Raw genomic sequence first — 27,820 nt, 5'->3', positions numbered from 1 at the left:
GTTTGGCTTTATTGGCCTGAATTTCACCATCAAAGCTTAAAAAGTAAAAAAGTAATGGACATTCAGAAGCCATGTAGCTGAAACACAATGTCCATAATGGGTCATTTGTATATATCCCATGGGCCACCACCACAGGAGGTTTAAGGTATCACACAGTGAAAGTTCATGTGGCTGGGTTTTTCTTGTTTTTTCCCTCTTAGTTAAGGGGTAAATTATTCATCAATTACAACAAACACAAAACTAGATTCTTTACATACTAAAGTGTGCCTACAAACCGCATTTTATACACTTATTAACTGGGTAACCCACTGAATAAAGGCAACCCAAGGGCACTGCCTTGTGCTTGCAATGGTTGTATCATTTTTATCAGCAGAAGATGTTCAAATTTTTGAAGAAGGCTTCTGATCATTTTTGTCACACAATAAGCACTGCATGCATTTCATATAGCTAGACAATGTGCATATTTTGATACATGTGTAAATTTACTTTGTACTGTTATGTCTATACTATTTATCTTAAGCATAACACTATGGTTAACAAACTGGTACTGTGTGATACCACATTTAAACATACTCATACCCCATCTGGTTCAGTCATTATTAAACTTTCACTCTCCATTTTGCAGAATCTGTTTCAGATTCTTTGCCTGACTCACTGTAAAAGTACAATGTAGATTGTCCCGCTATTCATAGGATTGATTCATTTTCTACAGTTTTTATTCTTTTCTCCACAGTTGTGAGGCCACGCCATAAATATACTTATGCAAGGGCATATAGAGGTCCAGGTAGACTTGCCCTCTGCAAAAAACATTTTTTAAATGTAAGTGAAATGAAGTGTCCATTTATTTTTTTTTTTCCTTTACCTGGCTACACTTTCAGCTAGTTGAAAGTTGTGGAAAAGTATGGAAAATATCTACCACTCTAAGGGCTGTACCATGTCTACCACTACAGAGGTCTAACAAAAAAGATCTGTGGGTACATAGTAGTTTTGAGCCCACAAACAACTCACACAAAACTCACACCCTTAGGTAACCAAATGTCACAATAAAGTTAGTACTAACTGCTACAATTAACTTAGTACTAGCTATACTGCCCAAAAGATGCACCACTGTTCAAGCCTGGACAATGATCTTTTTTTTTTTTTTTTTTTTGACATTAGCTGCCAAAGTTATGCCACTTGGTTCCTCTACAAGACCAGGAGTGATTGGTACTAAAAATGTCCCATCTTCATTCCTATGAAGGATAGCTCCTGCTTCCAATATATATGGTTATCCCACTACCACCCCTCAGAGTCTGCAACCATGGCAAAAGTCATTGGATGGGGCTATCACAAGTCTGTCATCCAGGCAGAAGAATATATGAAGATTTTTCTGCTGTAAGGCTTAAGTCAATATCTTGATAAGTATTGCGGGTTCTGAGAGCAACTCAAATGGCAGTATTTAGGATTGCAAAATATACTTACCTAGAATGAACTTCAGGAAGCCTGTGGCTGGTCCCCAGATAATGCATCAAGAGGCATCTATTTAGCCTAGAAGTACCATCCAGCCACCATGCATGAGACTTAATCAGTCATCATTCAGAACCAGATCCAGTGGTGCTGGTTGAAGTAGCAGAGGTCCAGAATGGTAAAAAATAAATGACCCAATCTCAATTAACAGCTCAGGGCACTGTAACAGTTAGGCATGGAAGGGAAGGACTTTGGACCAAATACATAACAGAAAGCATATATAAAAAATAAAAATAAATAAATTATCTTCATGGTGATAAGCACCTGTTTCTTCCTTTTTTAATTCATCCAACTCTTTTGGGTTTCTAATACCATAACAGGAATGGATCCTATTCCTAAGTCAAAGTATGACTAAAGTTCATGAAATTAGCATTGTTTCAATCTTTGATGTTAGCCAAAAGTGCTCTTCGCAGCACACGCAATGTGCCCAGTAATGACTCCTCCTGATTTTCATATGGAGTTACATGTATTCATAACATATCCAAGTAGGATTGCAAATTCTTTTTTATAAGACCCGTTCCTCCTACTATTGGAAATGTCTGGGGTATCTTTCTTCCACATTGTTCTTGTTTCTGCCTGCAAATCCTGATATTTTATGACTTTGTCTCTCTCTCTGTATGAAAGACACTGTAGTCATTGGGTGTAGCAGTTTCAATGATCAATGCTATTTTTGTCTTCTTTTCATGGACCACTATATCAGGTTTTCTCACATCTGTCTTTTGAACTGTTGGTAATGGGTGATCCCATGTGATGTAGATTATCATTTTCTATGATACTTTGTGGCTCATGTTTCCAGTGTTTTTCAGTTACTTCAGTATTACAATGTTTGCACAATCCTCAGTGCAACAGTCTTGTCACATTATTATGCCTTTCAGTATACAATCCTTCTGCCATTAGTATACCACAACCAGCAACACCCAGTTCTGTTTTACAAAACCTACATTTGTCTGTTTCTCCCACACGTTCAATCGACCCTGTAAACCAATGTGTAAGTAAGCTCACTATCTTGGACTGCCAATATTAACCTTTCATCTTTTGGTTTAAATTTGCCTCTCCTTAACCATTCCTGCGTTCGCTCCTAATCAACATGAGGTTCTTCCAGGAGTTTTCTATATTTGCAACTATATTTATGCATTTTTCCACATTTCTTGCCTTCTCATCTGGTCCTTCAGTTTATATTCTTTCTTTTGTTTTTTGGCACATTCAGTTGCTGCCTGATTTTTATGTACTTCTGGTTTGATTTCCACTCCCGTTTGACGCCGATATGCCTCTGCTAGACTAAGAAGGGAAGTCATCTTAGATTTATTCTACTCATGTTTCAAAACTTTCACTATGTTTGGGTCTTGTGAGGTCAGCGGATATGTATGAAGTCCCACGATTGCAGATCTACACATATAATCAGTTTCAAGGAGCTTAATACCTCCATCAGAATGGGGAATATATAAATCTTGGTAGGCAGTGATTTTTATAAATCATTTGATAAGCATGAAGCATCTTTATTGTCTTCCTGTCTAATCTATCCAATACCGTTTAGGGCCAGTCAACCACTCCAAAACTGTAAGTTAGGACAAGAAGAGCAAATTGGTTTATGGCTTGAATTTTGTTCCTAGATGTCAATGCCGTTTTCAGGATTAATTTAAGTCTTCCAAAATATTCCTTACTAAGTTTTATTAGCATTTGTTCATGTTTTACTGTTGATCCTTTATCAATTCCCAAATATTTATATACTCCCTCATGCTAAAGTTCTTTTATATCACATTCTTGTCCCAAACTGATGTTTTCTTGGTGCTGCAGCTTTCCCGCTTTAAAGGTTGCTTTTGCACATTTATCAAGACCAAATGACATTCTTATATCATCTGAAAAAGTTTTGACTACTTGCAGTTGTTCTTTCAGTTCCTCATCTGATGAGCTATACATTTTAAATCATCGACAGAGAGAAAATGAGAAGTCTTTACACTTTGTTGCTGTCTGGGAGTCAAATTATAGCCATGACTTAATCTGTTAAGCAGACAGCTTAATGAGTTAAGGGCAATGCAAGAGAGCAACGGTGATAGAGAGTCACCCTGGAATATCCCCCTTTGGATTTTTATCCCTGCAAACCCTGACTCAGAAGCAGGTCATCTATGAATGATTTAGCACCTGGTTCGCCACGAATGTGTGGTGCACTGCTGCAGAGACCCCCTTCCATCCACACTCTGATCCAGTGATGAGCGGCGGTTCTCTCCAACCTTGCGGCCTGCTATCCCTGGCCAACTTGAGATCCGCTGCATTGCAATATCGTTACGTTTAGGTTGGATTCTGACTGAGAGGCATTCAGTCATAATGGTAGCTCTTCGCACCATTGGCTCCTCAGCCAAGCACATACACTAAATGTCTGAAAGTACAGTTGTGTACACTTACCATAAATGTAGATGCTCGAGTGTATTCACTGTTGTAGTCATTACATTTGGGTAATCTGCCGGCAGGTTGCCCTCAGTCGGCCTGAATTCCAAAGTCTTGGATCCTGCGTTAGTTGCTGTCTTCTCTTCCATGACGTCAGGTCGTCAGGGGTATAAAACATACACCCGACACCATTTACCATTTTCTTTAGTTTTTCTTGTCCCTGATGTCAGATGCCCCTAAAAAGGTAGCAATATTATATATATATATATATATATATATATATATATATATATATATATATATATATATATATATACACATGCATCAATATAAACTTTACCTTTATCTACAAGCAAATGCACCACATAGGTTGTAGAAGATAGAGAAGGAAAGATAAACTTTAGAATGACAGGGGGATGGTGGGAGGGTAACCTGGACTGCAACAGTGAGTACACTAGAACATCTACATTTATGGTAAGTGTACACAACTGTACTATGTTCTTTGTGTTTCACTGTTGCAGTCATTACATTTGGGTAGAATCCCAAAGCTATGGTTGGGAGGCTGGAGCTACACAGCATTAGGTGCGGCTATAAGGCCCTGCAGCACTGTAGTGGCAAAGCCTGCCCTGGACTTAAGAGTAAAGAGGCAAATGGTAATGCTTTGTAAAGGTGTGAACAGAACTCCAAGTAGCAGCCTCTAGAATGTCTTTGGTTGGTACTCCTCTGAGAAAGGCTGCTGAAGTAGCTGCAGCTCTGTTGGAATGAGACCTAATGCCCTTGGGCACAGATTTACCATGGTGTAAGTAGCAGAAACGGATGCAGTGGCTTATCCACTTTGAAATTGTCTGCTTTGAAATAGCATTTCCTTCTGATCTTGCAGCATATGACACTAGTAGTTGCTCAGTTTTTCTTAAAGCTTTAGTCCTGCTCAAGTAGAATCTTAGCTGTCTGTGTACGTCCAATGAATGCAGAATTCTCTCCCCTTTGTTCTGCGGATTTGGATAAAAAGTTGGCAGACGAATTGTTTGGTTAAGAGTCGCACTGGAAAACACCTTAGGCATAAAAGTAGGATTTGTCCTCAGAGACACCCTGTCTGGGTAAAATATGATAAAAGGCTCTAAAGCCAGGAGGGCCTGTAGCTCTGAAACTCTTCTTGCTGAAGTAATTGCTAGTAGCAGAGCTGTCTTCCATGATAAGAACTCTATATCAGCGGTAGCAGCTGGTTCAAATGGAGGCAGGGTGAGCTTTTCCAACACATAATTGCGGTCCCATGCAGGTAATGGTGATCTTCTTATAGGCTTTAAATTTTTGGCTCCTCTAAGATACTGCTTTATTAAAGGATGAGAAAAGATTGGTGGCTCTGTATTGTAATGAGCTGAAATGGCAAAGGCATGGATTTTGATTGATAAGAAAGATAGGCCTTTGTGAAGCATCTCAGTCAAGTATTGTAATATCTGAGGAATATGTGGTTCTGCTATATTAGTTCCTTGTGCTTGATTCCAAGTACAGAATCTCTTCCATTTGTCAGCATAACATTTTCTAGTACTAGGCCTTCTGGCTTCCAAAATGACATCCATCACAGCTTTACTGAGAGGTGTCGTTTGTATGATTACATGATTAGCCATGCTGCCAATTTCAGAGTCTGTAGTTGATTGTGCAGGATCTGACTGTTTTGCTGGGACAGTAGTTGTGGTCTTTGAGGCAAGGTCCAAGATGGGTATTGAGACAAGTTCCTTAGGACTGGGTACCAGTATTGGCAGGGCCAGTCCAGGGCAATTAATATCATCTTTGGCTTCTCTTGTCTGACTTTTAGGAGGATCTTGGGTAGAAGAGGCAGAGGAGGAAAGGTGTAAACTGATAGGTTTTTCCAACTGAAGGACAGGGCATCCACTTTCCATGCTTGTCTGTGATAAGTCCTTGTGCAGAATCTTTTCAATTGATAATTTTGAAGAGAGGCAAATAGATCTATGTCTGGGCTCCCCCATTTCTCTGTTATCATGCTGAAGACTTGTGGATTTAGTTTCCACTTGTGAGGATCCACAAGGTTTCTGCTTAAATCATCTGCCAGAGTGTTTTGTTTTCCTGGCAGGAATTGAGCTTGAAGATGTATTTGGTAGGTTAAAGCTGTGTCCCACAGTGCCATGGCTAATCTGCAAAGGGGGTATGAGTGTGTGCCCCCTTGCTTGTTTATATACCACATGACTGTGGTGCTGTCCGTCTTTATCAGTAGTTGTCCTGGATGAAGTAAGTCCTTGAAGGCTGTTAGGGCATTTTGAACAGCTAGCATCTCTTTCTGGTTCATATGTAGATGGATTTGTTTTGGTGCCCATATGCCCTGAATGCATCTTCCTGCCTTGTGGGCCCCCCAGGCATAATCTGATGCATCTGTTGTTAAGGTGTGGCTGTCAGGGGGTAGAGTGAAGGGCCGTCCCATGTTTTGGTGACAGGCCTTTGCCCACCATAGAAACTCCTGTTGCAGGCAGGGAATGAGAGGAATCATTGTTTCCAGACTGTGTGAATGTTGACTCCATAAACTTTTTAGGTACCATTGAAGTTTCCTCACATGCAGTCTTGCATATGGAATTAGTAGGATGCAGGATGCCATGAAGCCCAGAGCCTGCAGAATTTGTCTTGCAGAAGACTGTGCTTTTGTTGCCATCAGTTTGAAGTAAGTAGTCAGTTGCCTTTGTTTGTTTGGTGTGAGGTAAGCCATCTGGGCAGTTGTATTCAAGCTTGCACCCAGGAATGTTATCTTTTGAGAGGGTACCAGTTGTGATTTCTTTTAGTTTATTGTGTACCCTAGGCATGTTAGAAGCCTTTTCACAAATGCCAGGTGTCGAAGAAGAGTGTCCTTGTTCTCTGCTTGAATGAGACAGTCGTCCAAGTAAGGATATATTTGTATACTTCTTTGTCTGCAAAATGCAATTACTGGTGCCAGGCACTTTGTAAAGACCCTGGGCGCAGTAGATAAGCCAAAGGGCAGTGCAGAGAATTGGTAATGCATTAAGCCAGCCTTGAATCTGAGGTATCTTCTGCACGACTGTCTTACTGGGACATGCATGTATGCCTCTTTTAGGTCTAAAGTCACCAGCCAAGCATTCTTGCCCAGCATGGGCAGAAGCTGCTGCAAAGTCAGCATTTTGAATTTTGGAATGTCCAGGTATGTGTTCAAAATCGATAAATCTAATACTGGCCACCAGGCCTTGTCCTTTCTGGGTACCAAGAACAGTCTTGAGTAAAAACCTTGTCCTTTTTCCCTGTTCTGGTACTGTCTGAATGGCCCTCATATCCATGAGCGACGTAACCTGTTTATGTGCCTCTGCCCATTGATTTTTTGGCAGATCTGGCCAACCATTTGCCACTGGCAGAGTGTGGAAATGGAATCTGCATCCCTGTGATATGATGTTTAGTACCCACTTATCCTGGGTTATTAACTGCCAATTTTGAGCAAAAAGTGCTAATTTCCCCCCTATGGGTGCTGCCAAAAGATAAGTGCTTGGTGTAGGCAGAGGGAAGTCATTGGGATTGCTTTCTGTAGGTTTGCGCTTTATCTCCTCCAGATTTGGAGGTGGATGCGCCCCATTGCATTGACCTATATGAGTCTTGCGCCTGGTATCTGGAACCATTAGGGCATCTGGATTTGCCCTTTTGAGCTCTGTCTGACACATGAAAGGACCAATTTTTTGTAGGCCAGTGTCTACTGAATCTTGGTGGCTGCACTTGTAAGAAGTCTTTAACAGTTTGCATAGACTTAGCTTTGTCTTCCATTTTCTTTAAAACCTCTTCTGCCTTAATACCAAACAGAGAATCATGCTGTAAAGGTGCATCTAGCAATTTAGCTTTAACATGATCAGGCAAATTTTGTTCCAGCATGCCTCCTAATCACAGATCCAGTAACTGTGGCCCTGCAGGAGACCTCTAAAGAATCAAAACCACATTGCAAAGTATGCTTTCCAACTTGTTCAGCTGCATGCAATAATTCCTGCAATTCTTTACTTTCTGCACATTCTGAAATCAACATAATTTTCTGTTTCAGCAATCCCATAACATGTTGTTGGTACTTAATTAAGCATATGAAATTGACAGTTTAAGGCCCTGACTGCCAAGGTTGCAGATGTATAAACCTTTTTTCCCCATCTGTCCAGTGCCCGTGAATCTCTATCAGAGGGGGTAGGATTTTTTGCTGTTGAGGCCTTAACTCCCTTTGGGCCCAGTGAAATAGTTTCAGGATCAGCAGCAGGGTTTCTAAATAAAAATTTATGTGAGTCAGGGACCCTGTAATATCTGTCAGGCTTACTGGGAGCCGGAGGTAAGGAGTCAGGGGTCAAGCTTGACTTCGAAAACACATCATCCACAATGTCTAAAACAGGGGGAATGGCTAAAGGCTTGTTCTGAGGGGAAGGAGTAAATCCCTGAGCCTCTTTTTTTGATTCTGAGAAGTCTTGACTCTCCCAGTGAAAATGCTCCCTCAAAGTATGCAAGGTTCCTCCAAATGAATAATCCTCAGGAGGAGATGCAGATGGAATAGACTCCTCAGCATCAGAATCCTCATAGGGAGGTATAGATAATTCCTGATCAGAAGAGGAATCAGAAGAAATAGAAACCTGATCTGAATATTCATAATCATTGTCTTGCCTAGGCCTCTTATCTGGAGGGGGACCTGATCAAGGTAATGAGGTCTTCAGCCATTTTGATCATCTGTTTTTTAGGCATAGAGGCCTGTGCACGTGGCTCATGTGTCAGTTTTTTAGTTTTAGAAGTTGCTTTTGTCTTTGGTTTTGCAGCTGTCGTCAGCTTGATATACAAATGTTGAGGTCTGAATACAACCTCAGAAGCCAGTGCCTGCTCAGCAGCTCTGGACCCATCCGAGGGAGATACATCCGTCTGTCCAATACCTTGAGTATCTTGCGGCATGCCGGACTCCACATGGGTGTCGGTAGAGGCCTGCGACTCAAAGGTAGCGGGTATCAGGGGCTGTGAAAGCGCCTCACTGAGTACCGGCGAACCGGCGACTAGCTTAGGAGAAGCTTCATCATCGGTTTTGGATCTCAACTGCCTTTCTCTGTCCTTTTCATTTCGTTTTTTATGTACTCCGGTAGTCGGATTGCTATCCGACGACATTTCTGGGTAGTTAAATCTGTTTCCAAAATACTTTGATGCAAAAATATACCGACGCTTAACAGTGTGTTGGTTAAATCTAGCACAAAACCGACAGCCAGGCACGTTGTGATCAGGGCCTAGGCAAGGAATACAGTATAAATGGAAATCCTTATGAGGTATTTGCTTCCCACAAGTAATACAACTATTAACTTTTTCTGACATTGGTAAAAAGCAAGAAAAAAGTTTCCCCAACGGGGTACTTAGCTGTAGTGAAAAATTTGGTTCTGAAACTCAAACTCGAATATTTCAGTAGTCGGCCGACCGGCACTTGCGAAATGCTTCTGCTTCGGGCACCGTGTGGCAAGAAAAACTAAAGAAAATGTCGTTGGCCGTATGTTTTATACCCCTGACGACCTGACGTCATGGAAGAGAAGACAGCAACTGACGCAGGACCCAAGACTTTGGAATTCAGGCCGACTGAGGGCAACCTGCTAGCAGATTACCCAAATGTAATGACTGCAACAGTGAAACACGAAGAACATCCTATGGTTCCCCTCACACTGGGCAGGATCACTATCACACACATCACCAGTAGGATAAAAACTATCCTGTCTCATAATGGTCTAAGCTTCTTCCTCAGAAGGTTAGCAATTATGTCCTGAAAGGGCTAGCCAAAAAAGTCTTCTTCCTTGAACTGAGCATCCAGAATACTGCTCCCTAGTCTTTCCTTAGCCATACCATTTACGCAGGCACATGCCTGAGACGGAGTCTCTATTAATTGCAATTGCAAAGACAAATATTTGAATGCATTATATGACAGCCCACCATAAAAATTTGACAGCATTTCAAAAAGGTTCTCCTTCATCCCAGACTGAGGTAGCTTTTCCTGCTTTTCCAGTATCTTGTCCACTAGGAAGACTGCAACTTGGGTATATGAGACCAATAGTATAGAGCTCTGAGCTGCAATGTAATGAGGAAGTACATTCTCTTTCCAAGCTAATCCAAGAGGCATAGCTAGAGTGGGGTGAAGGGGGCTGCTATCACAGGTGCAAAGTGTTAGAGGCATGATCAGCAGATCCTGATCAGCCTTTAGTGCATTACAGGCAATTTCTGAATGTCAGTATTGCATTTGATTTGTGGTCACAACTGAAGTGCTGTAGCACTCTACTTCTTCAGTGCTTTACCAGTATTCAGAGAAGAATGTCTATATTGCACTTCTGATCAGATTTAATCACCAAAGCAGTGTAGCACTCATTGTGGCAAAACCTTTACCAGCTGCTACAGTTTAAAAGGAGAGAAGAGCTTTGTTTTTTTATGCACCTCACTCTGAGATGGGGAGTATTTTTTTTTTTTTTTGCTTTTCAATTTAAAGTTGATGGGGGGCACAAAATCAAGGGATAGCACCAGGCATAAGAACAGCTAGATATACCATGTAATCCAATACCTTAGACTCATCAGATGGCAGGGAAGCAACCTGCTGCCATGTCAGGGATCTATGTTCAGCTGAAGAGATAACAAAGCAATCAACTCAAGGATGATTAGTAAGGGACTCCATCATCTTAGGCAAGGCATTGCTTGCAAAGCATGACTGCCATTTAAAGCCTACAGGAACAAAATCAAGGTACTAAGATGCTACTAAAATAACATTCCTGATGTCTGCTTACTGGAATGGATGACCCATGATTCCTTAACCATCTTCCTTAGATTCACATTAATGTGCTTCTGTAGGGGTAGAAAAAGGGCATGAGGCAAGTACATGCTGAACATCATAAAACTTCAAATGATAGCAAAGCAAGGACTCAAAATCCATTTCCATCTTAGACACTGTAAACTCTAGCTTATCTGACTCCTTGAAACCCTGACTCCCACATCCCTCTTTACCTTAGATGTAAATCTGAGTACAGTTTTCCTCAACAAAGCATGTGTAAATGACAAGCACTGGATGCCAAGTGATACTTTGTGAACATGGAAGAAATAAACCTGCACTGGCTTCAAGCCATACTTAGTAAGGGTGTGATCTTTCACCCACTTTTTAAGCTCCCACTAAACAACAAACATCTTCCAGACTTATAAGTATTGAACCAGGCGTCTTCCTTAAAATGACACAACATCCCCCCACAAATAGATTCAGCTAGCCCTGCTAGCCCTGAGAGGGCAATTCTAGAAATGGAGACCTCAGCCAAATGTTCCACTGATAAACTGCTGAATGACACAAGGGTCTGCTTCCAAGAATCAGAGTGATCAGTTTTGGGCTCCAGTCAATTCACCAAAGTTTGGGAAGTGCCTACAACACAGCATCCAGGGTGAGAACCTGGAAGGTTTACCTCTTCTAGTCCCTTAGTCCTCCTCAAAGGTGAAAGTCAGATTGGGGGGGGGATGAGTACTCAGTAGCCAAGGATGATTTTAGCATTTGTAAATACCAGATGGCCATTTTATAAACAGACTTACTCGAAGAAGGACTAAGTTTCAACAAACAAAGTTGCACTCCCTATGACGGTGCTTTGACCTACTTCTCTGGCTGCTAGATGAACAATTCCCCCAGTCCCTCTGCAAAGAACTGCAAAATGACACAAATTTTTTGGCCAAAAAGGAATGAGTGGTAGGTCTGAAACTCTAATACATAAGGCAGTACCTGCTGTCATACTCCATGGAGTGCTGGCATGGGGTCTATATTATAACAACAAATGTTTAAAATTGCGAATGCTCTAAATATCGAAAATGCTGGACCTCAAAGTGCTTTTTGTGAAATCGCAGTACAGCGAACATCAGAATACTTGCCCTTTCCTCACTGTAGTGCGATCTCGGAGTTGGTATATATATATATATATATATATATATATATATATATATATATATATATATATATTTAGTGGGGATGTGGGAGCACAGCCCCCCACAATAGCGAGTTTGAGGTCAGGCATTTTCAATATTTAGAATGTTCGCAATTTTAAACTTTCGTTGTTATAATATAGACCTCTGGTATGGATATCAGTTGGTAATTCAACAGTCACATGAACACTGTAGATTTATAAGGAAATTAAATGCAGGAGCTTTACTGACAAAAGATGATATCAGGATAAGAACTGTGCCAGTGGTGAAAATGAACCGGAAGGCTCTGGAGTTAGGTGATTTTTTTGTAGCCCACCCATGACATCACAACAAGTGTTTGCATTGGGAAAAATACATGGGATCTTCTGAAAAAAACATCTGATTGCATACTGACGGAAAGGCTAAACTCTATGAAAGACCCATCAAGTGGAAAGCTGGTAGAACAGTTTTGTAATGTTATCTTTTACACAATAAAACTGCTCTGTAGGTATAATAGTGTAAACTGATAGACTATCAGTTCAGAATGTAAAAACTGTTGCAATGGAATTGTACTCTGCTTGTGTAACATACATCACCATTGCAAACAGGTTCATCTCCCAAAGACTGCCCATACTCTTGAATAAGCTTCCCATTCAAGTCAAGCAGAGCACCTCGAAGGCCCTCTTCAAGAGAAATCTTGACAAGTGGCTGGGTAACAGAAAGTTTACTCCAGGGATCATTCCAGTTGCCCTATTACATAGGGTCACTGTGAACTAACATCGGGTGGCAGGTGCCTGGGCAATTTTTATGGGCTAGGCTTGTAAAGGCTTCAGGGCCATTAGCCTAGTACACACCTATGAACCTATATGCATCTTTAAATATCCTTTTCCCAGATCTTTCCAAAAAATAGATCCTGTCAATCAAATGCAAACAGATAAACAATTATCTAAAATGGAACTCCTGAGGGTGAAGGGATATGCATGTCTATGAGGGGATACAATGCTATGTTAGAAAACTACTGGAGTGTACACTAGGTAGGAAGGCAATGGAACAGCAAGAAATGAACAGGAGTACATACCAAGGAAGGAGAGGGAAGTGGATTTAAGGAGACTTGGAACATAGAAAATGGTTAGACTTGGAAGATTATGTTGATGGCTCCCCCAGTTTAAGGGACTGCTGAATGGTCAAAGTGCTTGGCTTTCTTGTCAAGCAGTCTGAGACAAAATTACAATGGTATAGAGGAGAGAATAAAACAGAACAGGTCAGAAACTGGAATCAGGAAAGGAGTGATGGATGATGATGACAATAAAGCCAACTTTCTCATAATGAATGAATAAATGACTGAGTGTATATTTTAATTTGTCCAAAATGTGCAGTTAGTATATCATAAACCACAATCACACCCTGACCTGTAATGATGAGGCACTCATTAAATGCCAAACGTTCAGTGAATAAGCGAGCCACAATCAGTTCTGGATTAATTATGAATCGGATTTCTTCTTGCACCAATCCTGCACCAATAACGCCACCTCCAACAAACTCGTTAGCAAAATCCACCTGAAAAAGACATAAAGAAAGAAAGAAAAGAAAATAAATAGCTAAGAGAGAGGACTGCGTGCTTTTATTTATTTATTTACAGTGCAGTATTGACTGACAGCATTAGGGATAAATATCACTTTTTTCAGATTACACCATTTAGAGAAGATGTCGATCACAATTTAAAATACAAACGTTACAGTTTCAAATGACTGATGTATGTTAAATACTACCTGTAGAAAAACAGTGAGCAAGTTCAATAAATAACAGCAATGTTAAACACTACAATACAGTAACAGAAAAAAACATGCAAATAATCCAAAGCTTCCAAATAATTCAACCAAATGAACTACATGTTGTCTCATAAAATGCCTAGTGGTTCGGTCACCACATCACACTCTAACACACCACTCGGTGTGTTTTCATACTCATGCTTGTTCTAATGGGGTTTTCCGTAATAAACGGAACAAATACAAAGCCCTCAAAACCTAACACTCTCATGCATATCTGAATGACAGCAGCATTAAACTCTTTTAGAATGGTCCCTTATCCATGTTAATGAATCACAAGAAGAAGTAGGAAATTCTGATAATAAAAGTTGTCAACTGAGTTGCAATTCAAAGTATTTTGTTTTCAATCAGTCACCATGCTGACCATAGAGGAAGGGCCTGCCCACCACCTTACAAACCTGTTTGGTCCCCAAGGTAAGAATCAAGTGGATCAAGCCATCATCTGCATGCTAAAGTTCAGGTTTGTACTGTAAGCCCTACAATCTCCTGTGCAATCCCATAATAACCAACCGTTTGGGTTGCCCTGCCTCAGGCAGCCCTTCGGTCGGCCGGATTCCAAAGTCTGGGTCTGGCCTCGGCAGATGCCGCACTTTCCCCGACGTCATAGCTTTTGGGGTATAAAGGCATCAACCGACGCCATTTTCCTCAGTGTTTCTTGCCCCAGATGCCAGGTGCCCTCTAGGAAGGCTAAATTTGGATAAATGTAGAATGTTCCAAACAGTAGCAAAAAATATATACATATATACAAGCAAACAAATACACCATAACAGATTCCCCCAGCTAGCTGAAAGAGGGGTAAGCACCCTAGGAATATCACAGAGGGGAAGGAGGGTGGGTAATCCTGACTGCAGATGCATACCTATCGGACATCTACATTTATGGTAGGTACAAAACTGTACTATGTCCTTCAAGGATGCATCTGCAGTCATAACATATGGGTAGAATACCATAGCCAAACTGGGGGAGGAGGTACTAAGATAAGGATGGTGTAGTTAAGATCCCTGCAAAACTGCAGTTGCAAAGCCTGCTCGGGATCTGGAGTATAAAGGTAGATTATAATGCTTGGCAAATGTATGCACGGAGCTCCAAGTAGCAGCTTCTAAAATGTCCTTGGTAGCCACCCCTTGTAGGAAAGCTGTAGTGGTGGCTGTGGCCCTTGTGGAATGAGGCCTGATATGTTCAGGAGCTGTCTTTCCATGAAAAGAGTAGCAAAAGCGAATGCAATTTCCTATCCATTTTGAAATTGTCTGCTTGGAAATTGCTTTTCCTTGCACCCCAGTTGCATAGGCTACAAAAAGTTGGTCAGTTTTTCTGCTGGTTTTAGTTCTGTCCAGATAGTAGCGTAATTGTCTGTGTATATCCAAGGTGTGCAAGAGTTTCTCTCCTTTGTTCTGTGGGTTAGGGAAGATCGTAGGCAAATGAATGGCTTGGTTCAAGGATACCCTGGATACCACCTTTGGCATGAAAGTTGGATTGGTTCTCAGAGACACTCTATCCTGGTGAAAAATAAGGAAAGGCTGCACTGCCATTAATGCCTGTAGCTCGGATACTCTTCTTGCTGAAGTGATTGCCAGAAGGAAAGCAGTTTTCCAAGATAAAAACTGTAAGTCTGCTGATGCTGCTGGTTCAAAAGGAGGTAGTGTCAATTTTTCCAGCACAAAATTGAGATCCCATGCAGGTAGAGGGGGTCCCCTTGGAGGTTTAACATTTTTGATCCCTCTCAGAAATTGTCTGAGTAGAGGGTGAGAGAAGATAGGAGGATCCATATTGTATTCTGCTGAAATTGCTGAAGCATGAATCTTAATGGAAGAGTAAGACAGGCCATTGTGGAACAATTCTGCTAAGTATTCTAGGATGTGTGCTAGGTTTGCCACTGTAACATCTGTGCCCTTTGATGTGCTCCAAATGAGGAATCTCTTCCATTTAGCTGAGTATGCCTTCCATGTGGAGGGTCTGCGAGCCTCCAGGATAATGTCCTTGACCCTCTGAGATAAGACAGTTTGGTTTTGTTTTAAGCAATTTTCCAGGCAGTTAGTTGCAGAGTTTTCAAGTTTAGATGCAGGGTCTTGAAATTGTTCTGCGTTAGAAGAAGAGGCCATAGGGGTAGAGGCCATGAGTTCGCCTGAGACATGTTTTTCAGTAGCGGATACCAGTGTTGTCTTGGCCAGTCCGGAGCTATTAGTATCACCTTTGGCTGTTCCTCCCTGATCTTCAGAAGAACCTTGTACATCAATGGGAGAGGTGGGAATGCATATACTATTAGGGCATTCCAGCTGAAAGAGAGAGAGTCCACCCTCCAGGCTTGTGGGTGGTATGTCCTTGAACAGAATTTCTTCAGTTGGTGGTTGAGAGGGGAGGCGAACAGATCTATCTCTGGCAATCCCCATTTCTTTGTTATGAGTTTGAAGATGTCTGGATGCAGCATCCATTCGTGAGCATCCGTGGTAGTCCTGCTTAAGCTGTCTGCTAGTGAATTTTCTTTTCCTGGTACAAATATGGCCTGCAGTTGGATATTGAGATTCAGGCCTAGGTTCCACAGATCCATTGCCATCCGGCATAGAGGGGAGGAATGCGTGCCTCCCTGCTTGTTTATGTACCACATGACCGTGGTGTTGTCTGTCCTTATCAGCAGATGTCCTTGCTGGAGGAATGGTTTGAATGCCTCGATTGCATGCTTCACTGCCAACATCTCCTTTTGGTTTATGTGCAAGTTTAGCTGTCCTTGAGACCATAAGCCTTGGATACATTTGTCCTCCATGTGTGCTCCCCATCCTAGGTCTGAGGCGTCCGTGGTGATGGTCTGCCTTGGTTTTGGTTTCTTGAAAGGCAACCCTCTGTTGGACTGGCAGGCCTGAGCCCACCACAGGAATTCCTTTTGAAGGCATGGAATGATTGGAATCATGGTTTCTAGACTGTGTCTGTGTTGAGACCATACATTCCATAGGTACCATTGTAATTTTCTCATATGCAGCCTGGCATGTGGGATCAAGATTATGCAGGATGCCATGAAACCCAGGGCCTGCAGGACTTTCCTTGCAGTAAGCTGAGTTTGTCTTGTCAAAGTCATGAAATAATCTGGAAGTTGTTTTTGTTTTTCTTCTGTGAGAAAAGCCATCTGAGTTATTGTGTCCAGATCTGCACCCAAAAAGGTTATCCTTTGGGATGGCACTAGTCTTGACTTTTGGATGTTGACTGTGTATCTCAAGGCCTGTAGCAGGTGTATGACATAGGCCAAATCCTTTATCAATTTTGTCTTGTTGTCCGCTTGTATTAGGCAGTCGTCCAGGTATGGGTAGATTTGAATTCCCTGAAGTCTGCAATGTGCAATTACTGATGCCAGGCATTTCGTGAATACTTTGGGCGCAGTAGATAAGCCAAAGGGTAATGCTGAGAATTGATAATGCTCTGATCCTGCAAGAAATCTGAGGTGTCTTCTGCAATCTGGTCGGATAGGGATGTGCAGGTATGCCTCCTTGAGATCTAGAGTCACCAGCCAAGACTCCTTGCCCAACATGGGAAGAAGTTGCTGTAGGGTCAGTATTTTGAATTTTGGTACAATGAGATATGTGTTCAGTGCGGACAAGTCGAGAATAGGCCTCCATTGGTTTTCTTTTCTTGGTACAAGGAATAGTCTGGAGTAAAATCCTTGGCCTTGTTCCATAGATGGTACCCTTTCTATCGCTTTCATCTGAAGTAAATTTTTGATTTGTCTTAAAGCCTCTGGCTTCTGATTTGGTGGTAGGTTTGGCATTCCGCTCCTTTTTGGCAGAGTGCGGAAGTGAAACCTGTATCCTTTGTCTATTGTTTGTAATGTCCATGTGTCCTTTGTAATGCAATGCCAGTTTTTTGAGAATAAAGCCAGCTTTCCGCCCAAGGGAGCTTCCAGTTGTTCCCTGGTAGGCGGAATCAGAGTCAAGTCATTGTGTCTGTCCTGTGCTAGTGGTTGTAGTTGCAGCTGTGGCAGAACTCCTCTGGTTGGCAGGCTGCCACTGACGGCCCCTATAGGCACCCTTTGATTGACCTCTGCCTCGAGGGCGTCTATTTCTGCCTCTCTGTGCTCTGGAGGTGTCTGGAAAGGACCAATTCTTGGAAGGCCAGTTTCTGCTGAACCTGGAGGTTGAACCTGTAGAAATTCCTTTACTGTTTGCACAGATTTTGCTTTTTCTTCCACCTTCTTTAGAATCTCCTGTGCAGGGGAGCCAAATAAATTTTGCTTCTCCATTGGAGCATCTAGGAGCTTAGCCTTGACATGGTCTGGCAGGGATTGCTCTTTTAGCCAGGCATGCCTACGAATTACTGCCCCAGTCATAGCTGATCTAAATGAAGCCTCCAGTGCATCATAGCCACATTTTAAGAAATGATTACTGACCTGCTGAGAGTTGTGTACCAAATCCTGAAGGGATTTACGGTCTAAAGGTTCAGGAGAAGAAAGCTTCTTATTCAGCTGATCTAACAAATATTCTTGGTACTGTATCATATGGAATTGACAGTTTAAAGCCCTGGCAGAAAGAGTAGCAGATGTATAAACCTTTTTACCCCATCTCTCTAATGCTCTAGACTCTCTTTCAGAGGGTAGGGGATTTTTGGCAGTGGCAGCTGCAACACCTTTTGGGCCCTGTGAAATAGTTTCTGGATCTGCAGCATGGGCTTTATACAGGTGGAAGTGTGAATCCGGGACCCTGTAATATCTGTCAGGTTTGGCAGGGGCCGGAGGAAGAGAATCAGGTGCAGAACTAACATCATTATACACATCATCAATTACAGTTAGCACTGGTGGTATGGCTAAGGGCCTATGCTGTGGCAAATGTAAAAAAGTCCTTAGCCTTTTTCTAGAATCTGAAAAATCCTGACCCTGCCATTGAAAGTGTTCCCTCATAGAGTGCAAGGTCTCCCCAAAGGAAAATTCTTCAGGAGGGGAAGCAGAAGGGATAGAATCTTCAGCATCTGAATCCTCGTAAGGAGAATAGGCCCCTTCCTGATGGTCTGACAAATCAGATCCATCCGTGGAGTAATCAGAGGAGACAGGTTCAAAGGGTTCAGTCCTAGGCCTTTTGTCTAGTGGAGGTTGGGAGGCCCTGTCTGGGTGAGGTTGGGAACCCCTAATCAAGGATATAAGGTCCTCAGCAAGACTGAGAATCTGAGAACTTGAGGAAGGCCTCTGAGAAGTAGATTTGGCAGGTAAAGCTTTTGAAAGTTTGGCAGCTTTAGCCCTGGAGAAGGCCTTAATAGACATAGAAGCTGGGGGCCTAGATGCCCCACGTGCAGGTGTAGAAATGTCCAATGGAATGGTGTCGGACAAATCTTGAGCACTAGCTTCGGTAGGGATTTCTGAAGCCGACTCAGCCGGGGCCTCTCTGGCCTCGGTTGTTGGAGGTAAGGTTTCTGTCGTAGGAAGAACCGAGGGCTCGGTTTCAGATGAAACAGAGACACTCGCGGTAGGCCTAGCCGTGGTTTCAGCCGAAACCGTGGGCCGCGAGTGTCGGTCCTTTTCCCTGCGTTTTTTGGCCAAATGCGTAGTCGGTGTCTCCGACGGCATTTTATATGCAAAAGCGGATCCGAAAAATTCTTCTGCAAACTCCGACCGACGTCTAAGAGTCAGTCGGTTGAAGGAGGCACAGGCTAAACAAGCTGATACGTCGTGGTCTGGGCCTAAGCAGGGAAGGCAGTAAGAATGGAAATCCTTATGAGGTATTTGTTTCCCACAAGTTAAACAATTATTTACTTTGTCTGACATCGGCTGAGGCAAGAAAGAGTCCCCAACGGGGTACTTAGCTTTTTTCGAAGTATTCGGTAGCTGAAATCTCTGGATCTGACCGACCGGCACTTGCGAACAGCTTCTGCTTCGGGCACCACGTGGCAAGAAAGACTGGGGAAAATGGCGTCGGCTGATGCCTTTATACCCCAGAAGCTATGACGTCGGGGAAAGTGCGGCATCAGCCGAGGCCAGACCCCAGACTTTGGAATCCGGCCGACCGAAGGGCTGCCTGAGGCAGGACAACCCATATGTTATGACTGCAGATGCATCCTTGAAGGACATCAGTATATAGATGTAACTGTTTTAATCTCTCGATGTACAAAAGACTTAATTCTGTACAGATTCTTTGTGTATCGTCTCAGCACAGACTACTGTTTCTATATGTCTGTAGTGGACAGATAGTAAAAAGCTAATAGGTGTCACAGTGGATATAAACAAAAGTCAAAGTATGAGTAAAATCAAACACAATGCTGCTTCCCAGGTTAACACCACTGCTCAGAAAAATTTTAAAAATAATAACATCAACCAAGTACTGAGCAGGAGTGAAAGTGAAGGTAAAAATTCTCAAAAAATAACGGTCCCAGTTGTAATTCGATGTAGTTTAATAAAGTTAAACGGATAAGTGCTTTCACTGTATCAGCTTCATCAGATCCATGATTAAACATCCTAACAGACAATCTATACATAAAGAGAGCCATAAAAAATCAACCAATCATAGAAATCAATTTAACTCAAGCTTCTGCTTAAAGTCACAACATATTACAAACAGTTGCAAAGCACAACATATCTCATATAAAAAACTATCCACATATGATAGCTAAAATCTCCTCTAAAATGTATGAAAAATAAAAAAGGTAAAAAATGCAAACTTATTGTAAATACTGCCATATATAATAAATGACTCATTCATACTTAACACGGGACCACTGTTCCCCTACCAATTCATATAGGTATTATCAAATCACAACCTTTCCTTTCGATAAACATCCTAACCCTTAAAAACACGAAAACACAAAAGCACATATCAGCGTAACATGTAAAAATGTATACAATGTATTAATGCATAAAAAATGATAATATATTAATGCATAAAAAATGTATTAATGCATAAAAAACATATATATAATACCTAGAACTCATCATCATATATGTGAAAAGAATATATACTGGGTAACTATTAAAACCTACTATCATTTTACATGCCTACGCTGCCTCAACCTCGGTTTTACAGACGCCCTTTCATTTAATCCAGAACCCCTATCTGCTCTCAATATTATTATCCAGTCACTCTCTTTGCCCTCAGTGTTAAATTGATTTCTATGATTGGTTGATTTTTTTATGGCTCTCTTTATATATAGATTGTCTGTTAGGATGTTTAATCACGGATCTGATGAAGCTGATACAGTGAAAGCGCTTATCCGTTTAACTTTATTAAACTACATCGAATTACAACTGGGACCGTTGTTTTTTGAGAATTTTTACCTTCACTTTCACTCCTGCTCAGTACTTGGTTGATGTTATTAAAAGTCAAAGTATATCTACATCTTTGGATTTCATTGTGGTAAGTATTAAACCTATTGGCATTTCAGATTGTGGCATGGCATTAGACTAAACACACACTATGAACAGCTCTGCAAATAGCAAGTGGCTACATATGCCTCACATAAGATGTTTTATATATCATGGCTCAAAATATAAATAAAAATAATGACAAGACCTAGCAAATTGAACTTTATTAACACATGTCTAGTACCTTGGCTGAAACAGCCTTCTTAGGAAGTGAAACACTATTAGAAATATTATTTATACAAAAAAACCTACCTTATTTTAATGAGACCAATACAAATCTGTAAACGTAAGTATTTATAATACACAAAGTCATTTAATCACTGCATTCCAATTAATGACCTGATTGAGTCTAAATGGGGCTATTTGTATTACATCGGAGAATGAAACAAGCATCTTTGTATTTCAACACATCTTAACATTACTATCTATTCTATCAGTATTAATATATTTAGAAACCAAGCCTGCTCTCAATTCTGTTATACTGAGAATTCTGGTTATGAAAAAAATGAAAGACTGAAAGACTTTGAAAATTCTTCTTTTTAATATTTGTACAACGTCCTTTCATTCTTTCAGAAACTTTCCCTCTTGGCCTCATAAAACTACATTTTCTGCAACCACATTGTATAACAAATGCCATATTAACACTGTCACAATAATTAATATTTTTAAATTAAAAAAAATCATGTTTTAATTCTTTGATTAATAGTTTTAACCTCTGTACTCTGTTCCATAAAATCACACTATAGCATCCAAAATTGTGGTCTCTGCACTGTATTTGAAAATATAGTTTTAAAAATGAACTAATAGGATGTGTAAAGTGACTACGTATTATGACGTTTTATATACTAATACTCCTTAGAATAAAATATCTTAAATTTGTTAGGTATAATCAATCTTAAATTTACATTTTAACATATTAACGCCCAATAGCCTTTAACACATAAATGCAACTTCTCACTACAGTTAATATATTGTATATAAAAAATAAACTTTTAATGTGTTTTTTTTCATTTTATTATAAATGTGCATATTTTTATTAAAAATAAATTATCTGCTTATATGCGAAGCTTTTAAATAGGCTTCTCTAATACAATCAAGTTTATAGCCTCTTTTTAAAAACGTGCATTAAAATTTTTTAATTATAAAAATCATTCCAGTTATAATAATTACATCCAGGGTTAACATGTAATACTAAGGTGGAGTGGGAGGGGTTTCCCTCCTTCCTCCACCTTACTGATAAAAGCTAACCCTAAACCTGACCCTCACCCCAACTATACACTTTACCTTAGTAAAACCCTTCTCATTACACTACAACTATACAGTCATTATGAACACACAACAAGCACAATAATATTTATATATCACATCTATACCCTTATTTGTTCGATTCTCAGCTACAGCGTCTTCTGTGTGGAGACATGCGTGAATTGGCGTACCTTCTTTGAAGGTTGTGCATCAGAGCTGGCAACTCGCCATGTAAAAATCTGCTGCCAATCATTAGTGGACCGAAGTTCAGCTGTGGTGACCCCTAACCGGGAAAAGCCAAAGACACAACATCTATACCCTTATTCAAACACTAACCCTCAAGCATTAACACAAACACTCTTACAATCTATCCTCTATCTAGCCCTTACCCTAACCATTATCTATAAACAGTTGCATACATACACACATCCACCCACCCTCACTCCCTAATGCCAAAACTCACACTTACCTCCTAGATCCTGTGCAGTGTACAAAATGCACATACTGATTAATCTGGCACACATGCAAATGTTTAATCAAACAATCATTCAATCAAATGCCAGGAACCCTTGTATGTGTGTAAAAGTACATGTACACATACAAATGCACATGTGCATACACACACACACACATTTTATATATATATATATATATATATATATATATATATATATATATATGGGTCTACTTTCATTATTCGAAAGTACACTTACCCGAACCTCTAAAACGCGAACCCACTTCAGCAAAACCTTACTACTGCAAAACCACTGATCACCAATATTTTTTCTAAGGGAAATGAACCACTTGACCCCCAGGGAAAAACAAAACAAACAACCAAAAATTAAACCCATTAAAGTGGGGGACTGTGCCCCCAAACCCCCTGTAACTAAATATGCCAACTCCAAGATTACAGTAATTGGGGAAAAGGGCAAAGTTCACCCTGGTTGCCAAGTGGTTTGTTTTTTTTAGAAAAAATACCGGTGATCCGTGGATATGCAATATTAAGGTTTCGGTGAAGTCGTCTCATATTTTTCAAATTCTGGTAGGTGTACTTTCAATTAATGAAAATAGACCCATATATGTATACAGATCCCTATCAGTTGATTGAGTTTTTATAAACTTGAAATCCATATGGTCAAGACCACATGATCGAATTTTTGAAAACTTAATGCTTTTGAATGGAGATCGCATTACAGTGGAGATCTGGAAATGGACCCTTTTCCTCACTGTAGTGCAATCTTGGAGTTGGTATATATAATTTGCAGGGGGTATGGGGGGCTGCGGCAAGTGTAGGGGGGCTTGCCCCCTGCAAAAACATAAAAAGGTACATTTTTGTGTTTTTTTTTTTTTTAGATGTTTGAGTCTTTGGAAACTCAACCATATTGTTTTGTCATTTCGACCATATGAATTTCAACATCTGACATAGACCCATACACATTTTATATTAATATATTTAGACACACACATATATTATACAGAACAGGAGAAATAATATCAGCTCCAGTCTTCAGAAACTGACTTGAAGGCATAACTCTTCAGCCATGGCATCATCTTATTTCCATCTAATAATGTACACTTTCAAATCCTCTGCAGACAGTTTCCTTTCAAGTTTGACAGAGAGACAGAGATAAACACAGAGAGAAATTTCAAAATATCTTGTCTGAGATGCAAAGGTAATGATATGAACTGCACTGAATCCACATTCACATGCATAATCACACACCATCATTTCTTTTTTATCTATTAGATATTTTAACCCTGTCCCCTTCCATGACCATAAGACCCTTATCTACCACACACACACACACACACGAAAAGCCCAACCTTGGCTTTGTGTGGCTTACAGCATCTGCCCTCCATTAAGTGGCAGCCACGTAGCACATCAAATCACCTCTGTCCCCCTCAAAAAGTGAGACACATTTACCTGCTCACTCCCAGGTGACCGTTCATGCATGCAGATGTGGTAATCATAAGTGGGTCACTGGAGCTATATCTCTCTCTCTGCATGGAGCCAATACAACTATATGGTCAGTTTTCTTGTACCCAGACTTTTTTTAATGATGTTGGGCAGTATTTTTTTTTTAATTTTATGTTAAGACAGACTTACAATTATGTATTGCATGTATAAAGTTGATGAATCATGTTTTATATCTGAACGTCTTTCCATCCACAGCCCCTTTTTCCCATTTTTGCACATAGGGTCAGGAGTCGCTTCAACTGTGACCATCACCTAGAGCTAATGTTCACGTTGCCAAGTGGCAAGCCCCACCTCAGTTTTTTTTTTCCACGCACATTCTATGAATGGAAGATTCTTAACCTTATTAATGGATGCAGGACAAAGACGGGTCTTAATTAGGTTGGGCTACGTGCACTTTCATTTTATTAATTAGCGTTCCTCTCAACTTCTTGGAGCAAGAAATCTGGACAAAGCCATAAATAATGGGGGGACAGAGGCCAAAAAAATAGAAACTTTTTAAATATTGCTCTTACAAACTTAGAAGATTGATAAAAAAACAGGTTTTGTATTAGCATAAAATTTTTCTAAAGGGTATGAAGGCTGAAATTCAAATGTATGTCATCATTTTGTGACTTCAACCCTCAATGATTTGCCAGAAAACCACAATTAAATGAAAAACAACCAAAAATATGAAGCAAAAATCTGGACATTTTGCAAAAATCTGTACCGTTGAGAGGTATGTATTATGTATTTTTATGTTTTTGAATTAGTAATTGTAGAAAGGGAAACTGCTCAGCATAGTAGAGCTACAAATGAATTAAACAATTGTGTAAGATTATCATGCACTCATCTTCTAAGACTGAGCACTTAATGAAGCATGAAACTCTGTATTTACATGTCTTTATTTACCTAGCCATCCATCTACAGAAAACATCTGCCTATGTACATTTCTGTCACCCATCTTATCACACTATAAAGTGTACTACAGTCTGGGGCCCAGATGAAAACTGCAATAAAAAGTGTGTGTAAATGTGTTTCCGTGTGATAATGATGAGAAAGGGAGCACAGTGTCCACACAGAATTTAAAAATTAAGGAATTTTACACATTATAGGAAAAAAAGATCTGAAATTGAGTGACAATCAAAATATGTAGATGTAAGCTCAAAACACAGAACCACTGCCATTCTGACATGCAAATAGCTTTGGATTTGCCTTGCTCACATTACTGCTGCCAAAATCAAAAATTAACAGCTAAGGGCATGACGCTGCTAGCAGCACCCTTTTTAATCTAGAAAAAAGCATCTCTAAGACAAAAAAAAGTGAAATACGTCATTTTGTGATATGTACAACAATGGAAAGGCATATACATTTGTATTTACAGCAGCAGCATCTAGGTCTCAAATAAATGCAATCCACGCTCATGTCTCAAAGTTTTAAAGAACTTGTTCAGATCATAATAATCACCTTGTATCACTCCCCATGCATTTTTGCCTACTATGAAGCATGTCTACAAGCCTTTTACATGGTTGAAGGTAAATTTAATTTTATTTCGGTGCTTGGCAATCAGCAGCCTTATTGTTGTGAAGCACTTTGTTGGCTCAGTAACTGAGTTTTTCTCCCCAATTTATCCACAGGATGGCATAATTTAACAGTTCTTAATGTAAAAAATGTAAACAGTTAACTCTACAATTAGTTGACATGATTTTTTAATAGTTCTGGTCAAGACGTAACAGACTGGATGATGAAACAGGTGAGAAGCTGAAGAAACAAGGAGGGACTGGGATTCTGGATGCAGATCCTTAAGGATAACAATAACCATACAGAATATTATAATTATAAAGTAGCATAACATATTCTAAGAACTAAGCCATCATGGGAATGGAGAGTGGATATTCTGACAATACAGATCATTGTAATAAGGGCTACAGAGAATAAGTAAGAGGGGTCTGAAATTTACTGGAGAAAACTGGAAAGGGACCAAGCTACTGGGAGCACATAATTAGAGAAGGAAAGGAAACAGAATGGTAAGGGGGCAGGAATACATTTGGGCTGCAGACTACAGACTGCCTTCCCTATCAAGGATTGATGTCAAGAGTATAGGCAAAGAGAAAAGGACTAGGAAGAGCATAAGTGAAAGACCAGTACTGGTAGAGTTTTTGGAAGAATCTAGAACTGAAGCTGCTGTTAGAAATGGATAATTAGTAGGGCATATTAAATACTGCATTATAACTATAGGAATCAATCAGATTAGGCTAGAAAGGATTGGGAAGAGAGATTGGATAAACAGTTTACAAAGAAACAATGGGAAGATATATGTATGGCTCCCAAATATGCAAAGTCTAGAAGATTTACGATTTTTGCTTGGAAGTTTTTGCATACTTATTTTTATACCCCTTACAGACTCCTAACATTTTTTCCGCAGGTATACTACAAATGTTCGAGGGGGAAGAAAAAGGCAATTGGTAACATATTTTTAGGAGTGTAATGAGTTGGCAGACTTGAAAAACTCTCTCTTCACACTGCTCTGTCTTAAATAACAGGTGAGCATATTGGTATAACTAAGGAAATGATTTTTTGAGATGTGATAAGGAACTGGAATTTCCTGCCCATAGTAAAGCTTTGCTGAGTTTAATTCTGGTGGCTGCCAAAGCTTAAACCAACCGTACAAGAAGCAGTGAAAATATAGTAACAGAGATAAAAGAATTGAAAATGGGATCTTTAGAAAACAGTAGGAGCAAATTACATAGAAAAAAAATGGGAACTGTGGCAGCATTACATGCAGAATAATGTGGGAAGGCAGGAATTGGATAAGCTATGTAATTAATGTTCTGTATAAAAGATTAGACGTGATATATAACATCTGCAAATGAAAATATGTCAGTATGGTTTGTTTTCATTTACATAAATGCATGACTGTAAGCCATAAGTGATAATTCAATAAACATATTTCTTGTTTAAAAAAAAAAAAAAAAAAAAAAAGATGCAACAGCCTGATACAATTCAGTCAATGAAATGTTCAATACATTCCAACTACCACACACTTTCATGATGAAAAACAGATGGAAGGGATCAGTGAGGGGAGGAGTTAGACACTTGAATTCCACCTCACCGGTCACTCTCTAGCCAAAGTATTACAAATTATAGACATGCACACACAAATACAGAGAAATCACTCTACTTAGGCACTGTTAGAAGTACAGAAATGAAAGGACAGTATTATCTCTAATTTGGGAGTCAAAGCGAAGACCTCCAGCAAATCATGCTGACATCAATTCTGCTGGACCAGCAACAACCTTTGGACAGATACCTTTTCATTTCTATGACTCCACAATATCACAAAATATTTCAAAGTCAAGAAGTAATAACGTTACACTGAAGGTGACATCTATGGGAAGGTTTTATATACTCCATTCAATGTTACTGCATCTTGATTCCTACGTAAATTCTGAGGTCAACAATACAAAGTACAGTTGAGCAAGATCAAAATTTAAGCTCAGTTTTGTAATTCCATTAGTCAAAACATGGCAAGCAATATAAACATTCTTTGTTCCTACCCCAATTCATCTGTAATACATGGGACATGCTAACTACACTCAAACTAGAAAAAAGATAACGTAAAGCATCTCCCTGATATCAAAGAGCCACAAATAAGTTTGGTTATGCACCTTTCAG

At 40.1% G+C, this 27,820-nt stretch overlaps 1 protein-coding gene across 2 annotated transcripts in view; it reads right to left on the bottom strand.

Annotated features, from left to right (window-relative positions):
- The window catches only part of PARG (poly(ADP-ribose) glycohydrolase), a 2,766,579-nt gene that overhangs the window by 758,615 nt on the left and 1,980,144 nt on the right, over positions 1–27,820 (bottom strand). For both annotated transcript variants that reach the window (XM_044056515.1, XM_044056516.1), the window contains exon 13: positions 13,206–13,353. In XM_044056515.1, the coding sequence (XP_043912450.1) occupies positions 13,206–13,353 (148 nt within the window). The remainder of the gene's footprint in view (positions 1–13,205; positions 13,354–27,820) is intronic.

Source organism: Protopterus annectens, chromosome 14.part0, assembly GCF_019279795.1.
Source record: "Protopterus annectens isolate FY-2018-M chromosome 14.part0, PAN1.0, whole genome shotgun sequence".
Taxonomy (NCBI): domain Eukaryota; kingdom Metazoa; phylum Chordata; order Ceratodontiformes; family Protopteridae; genus Protopterus; species Protopterus annectens.
Note: the sequence above shows the minus strand (reverse complement) of the source record. Positions and strands in the feature narration are given on the sequence as shown.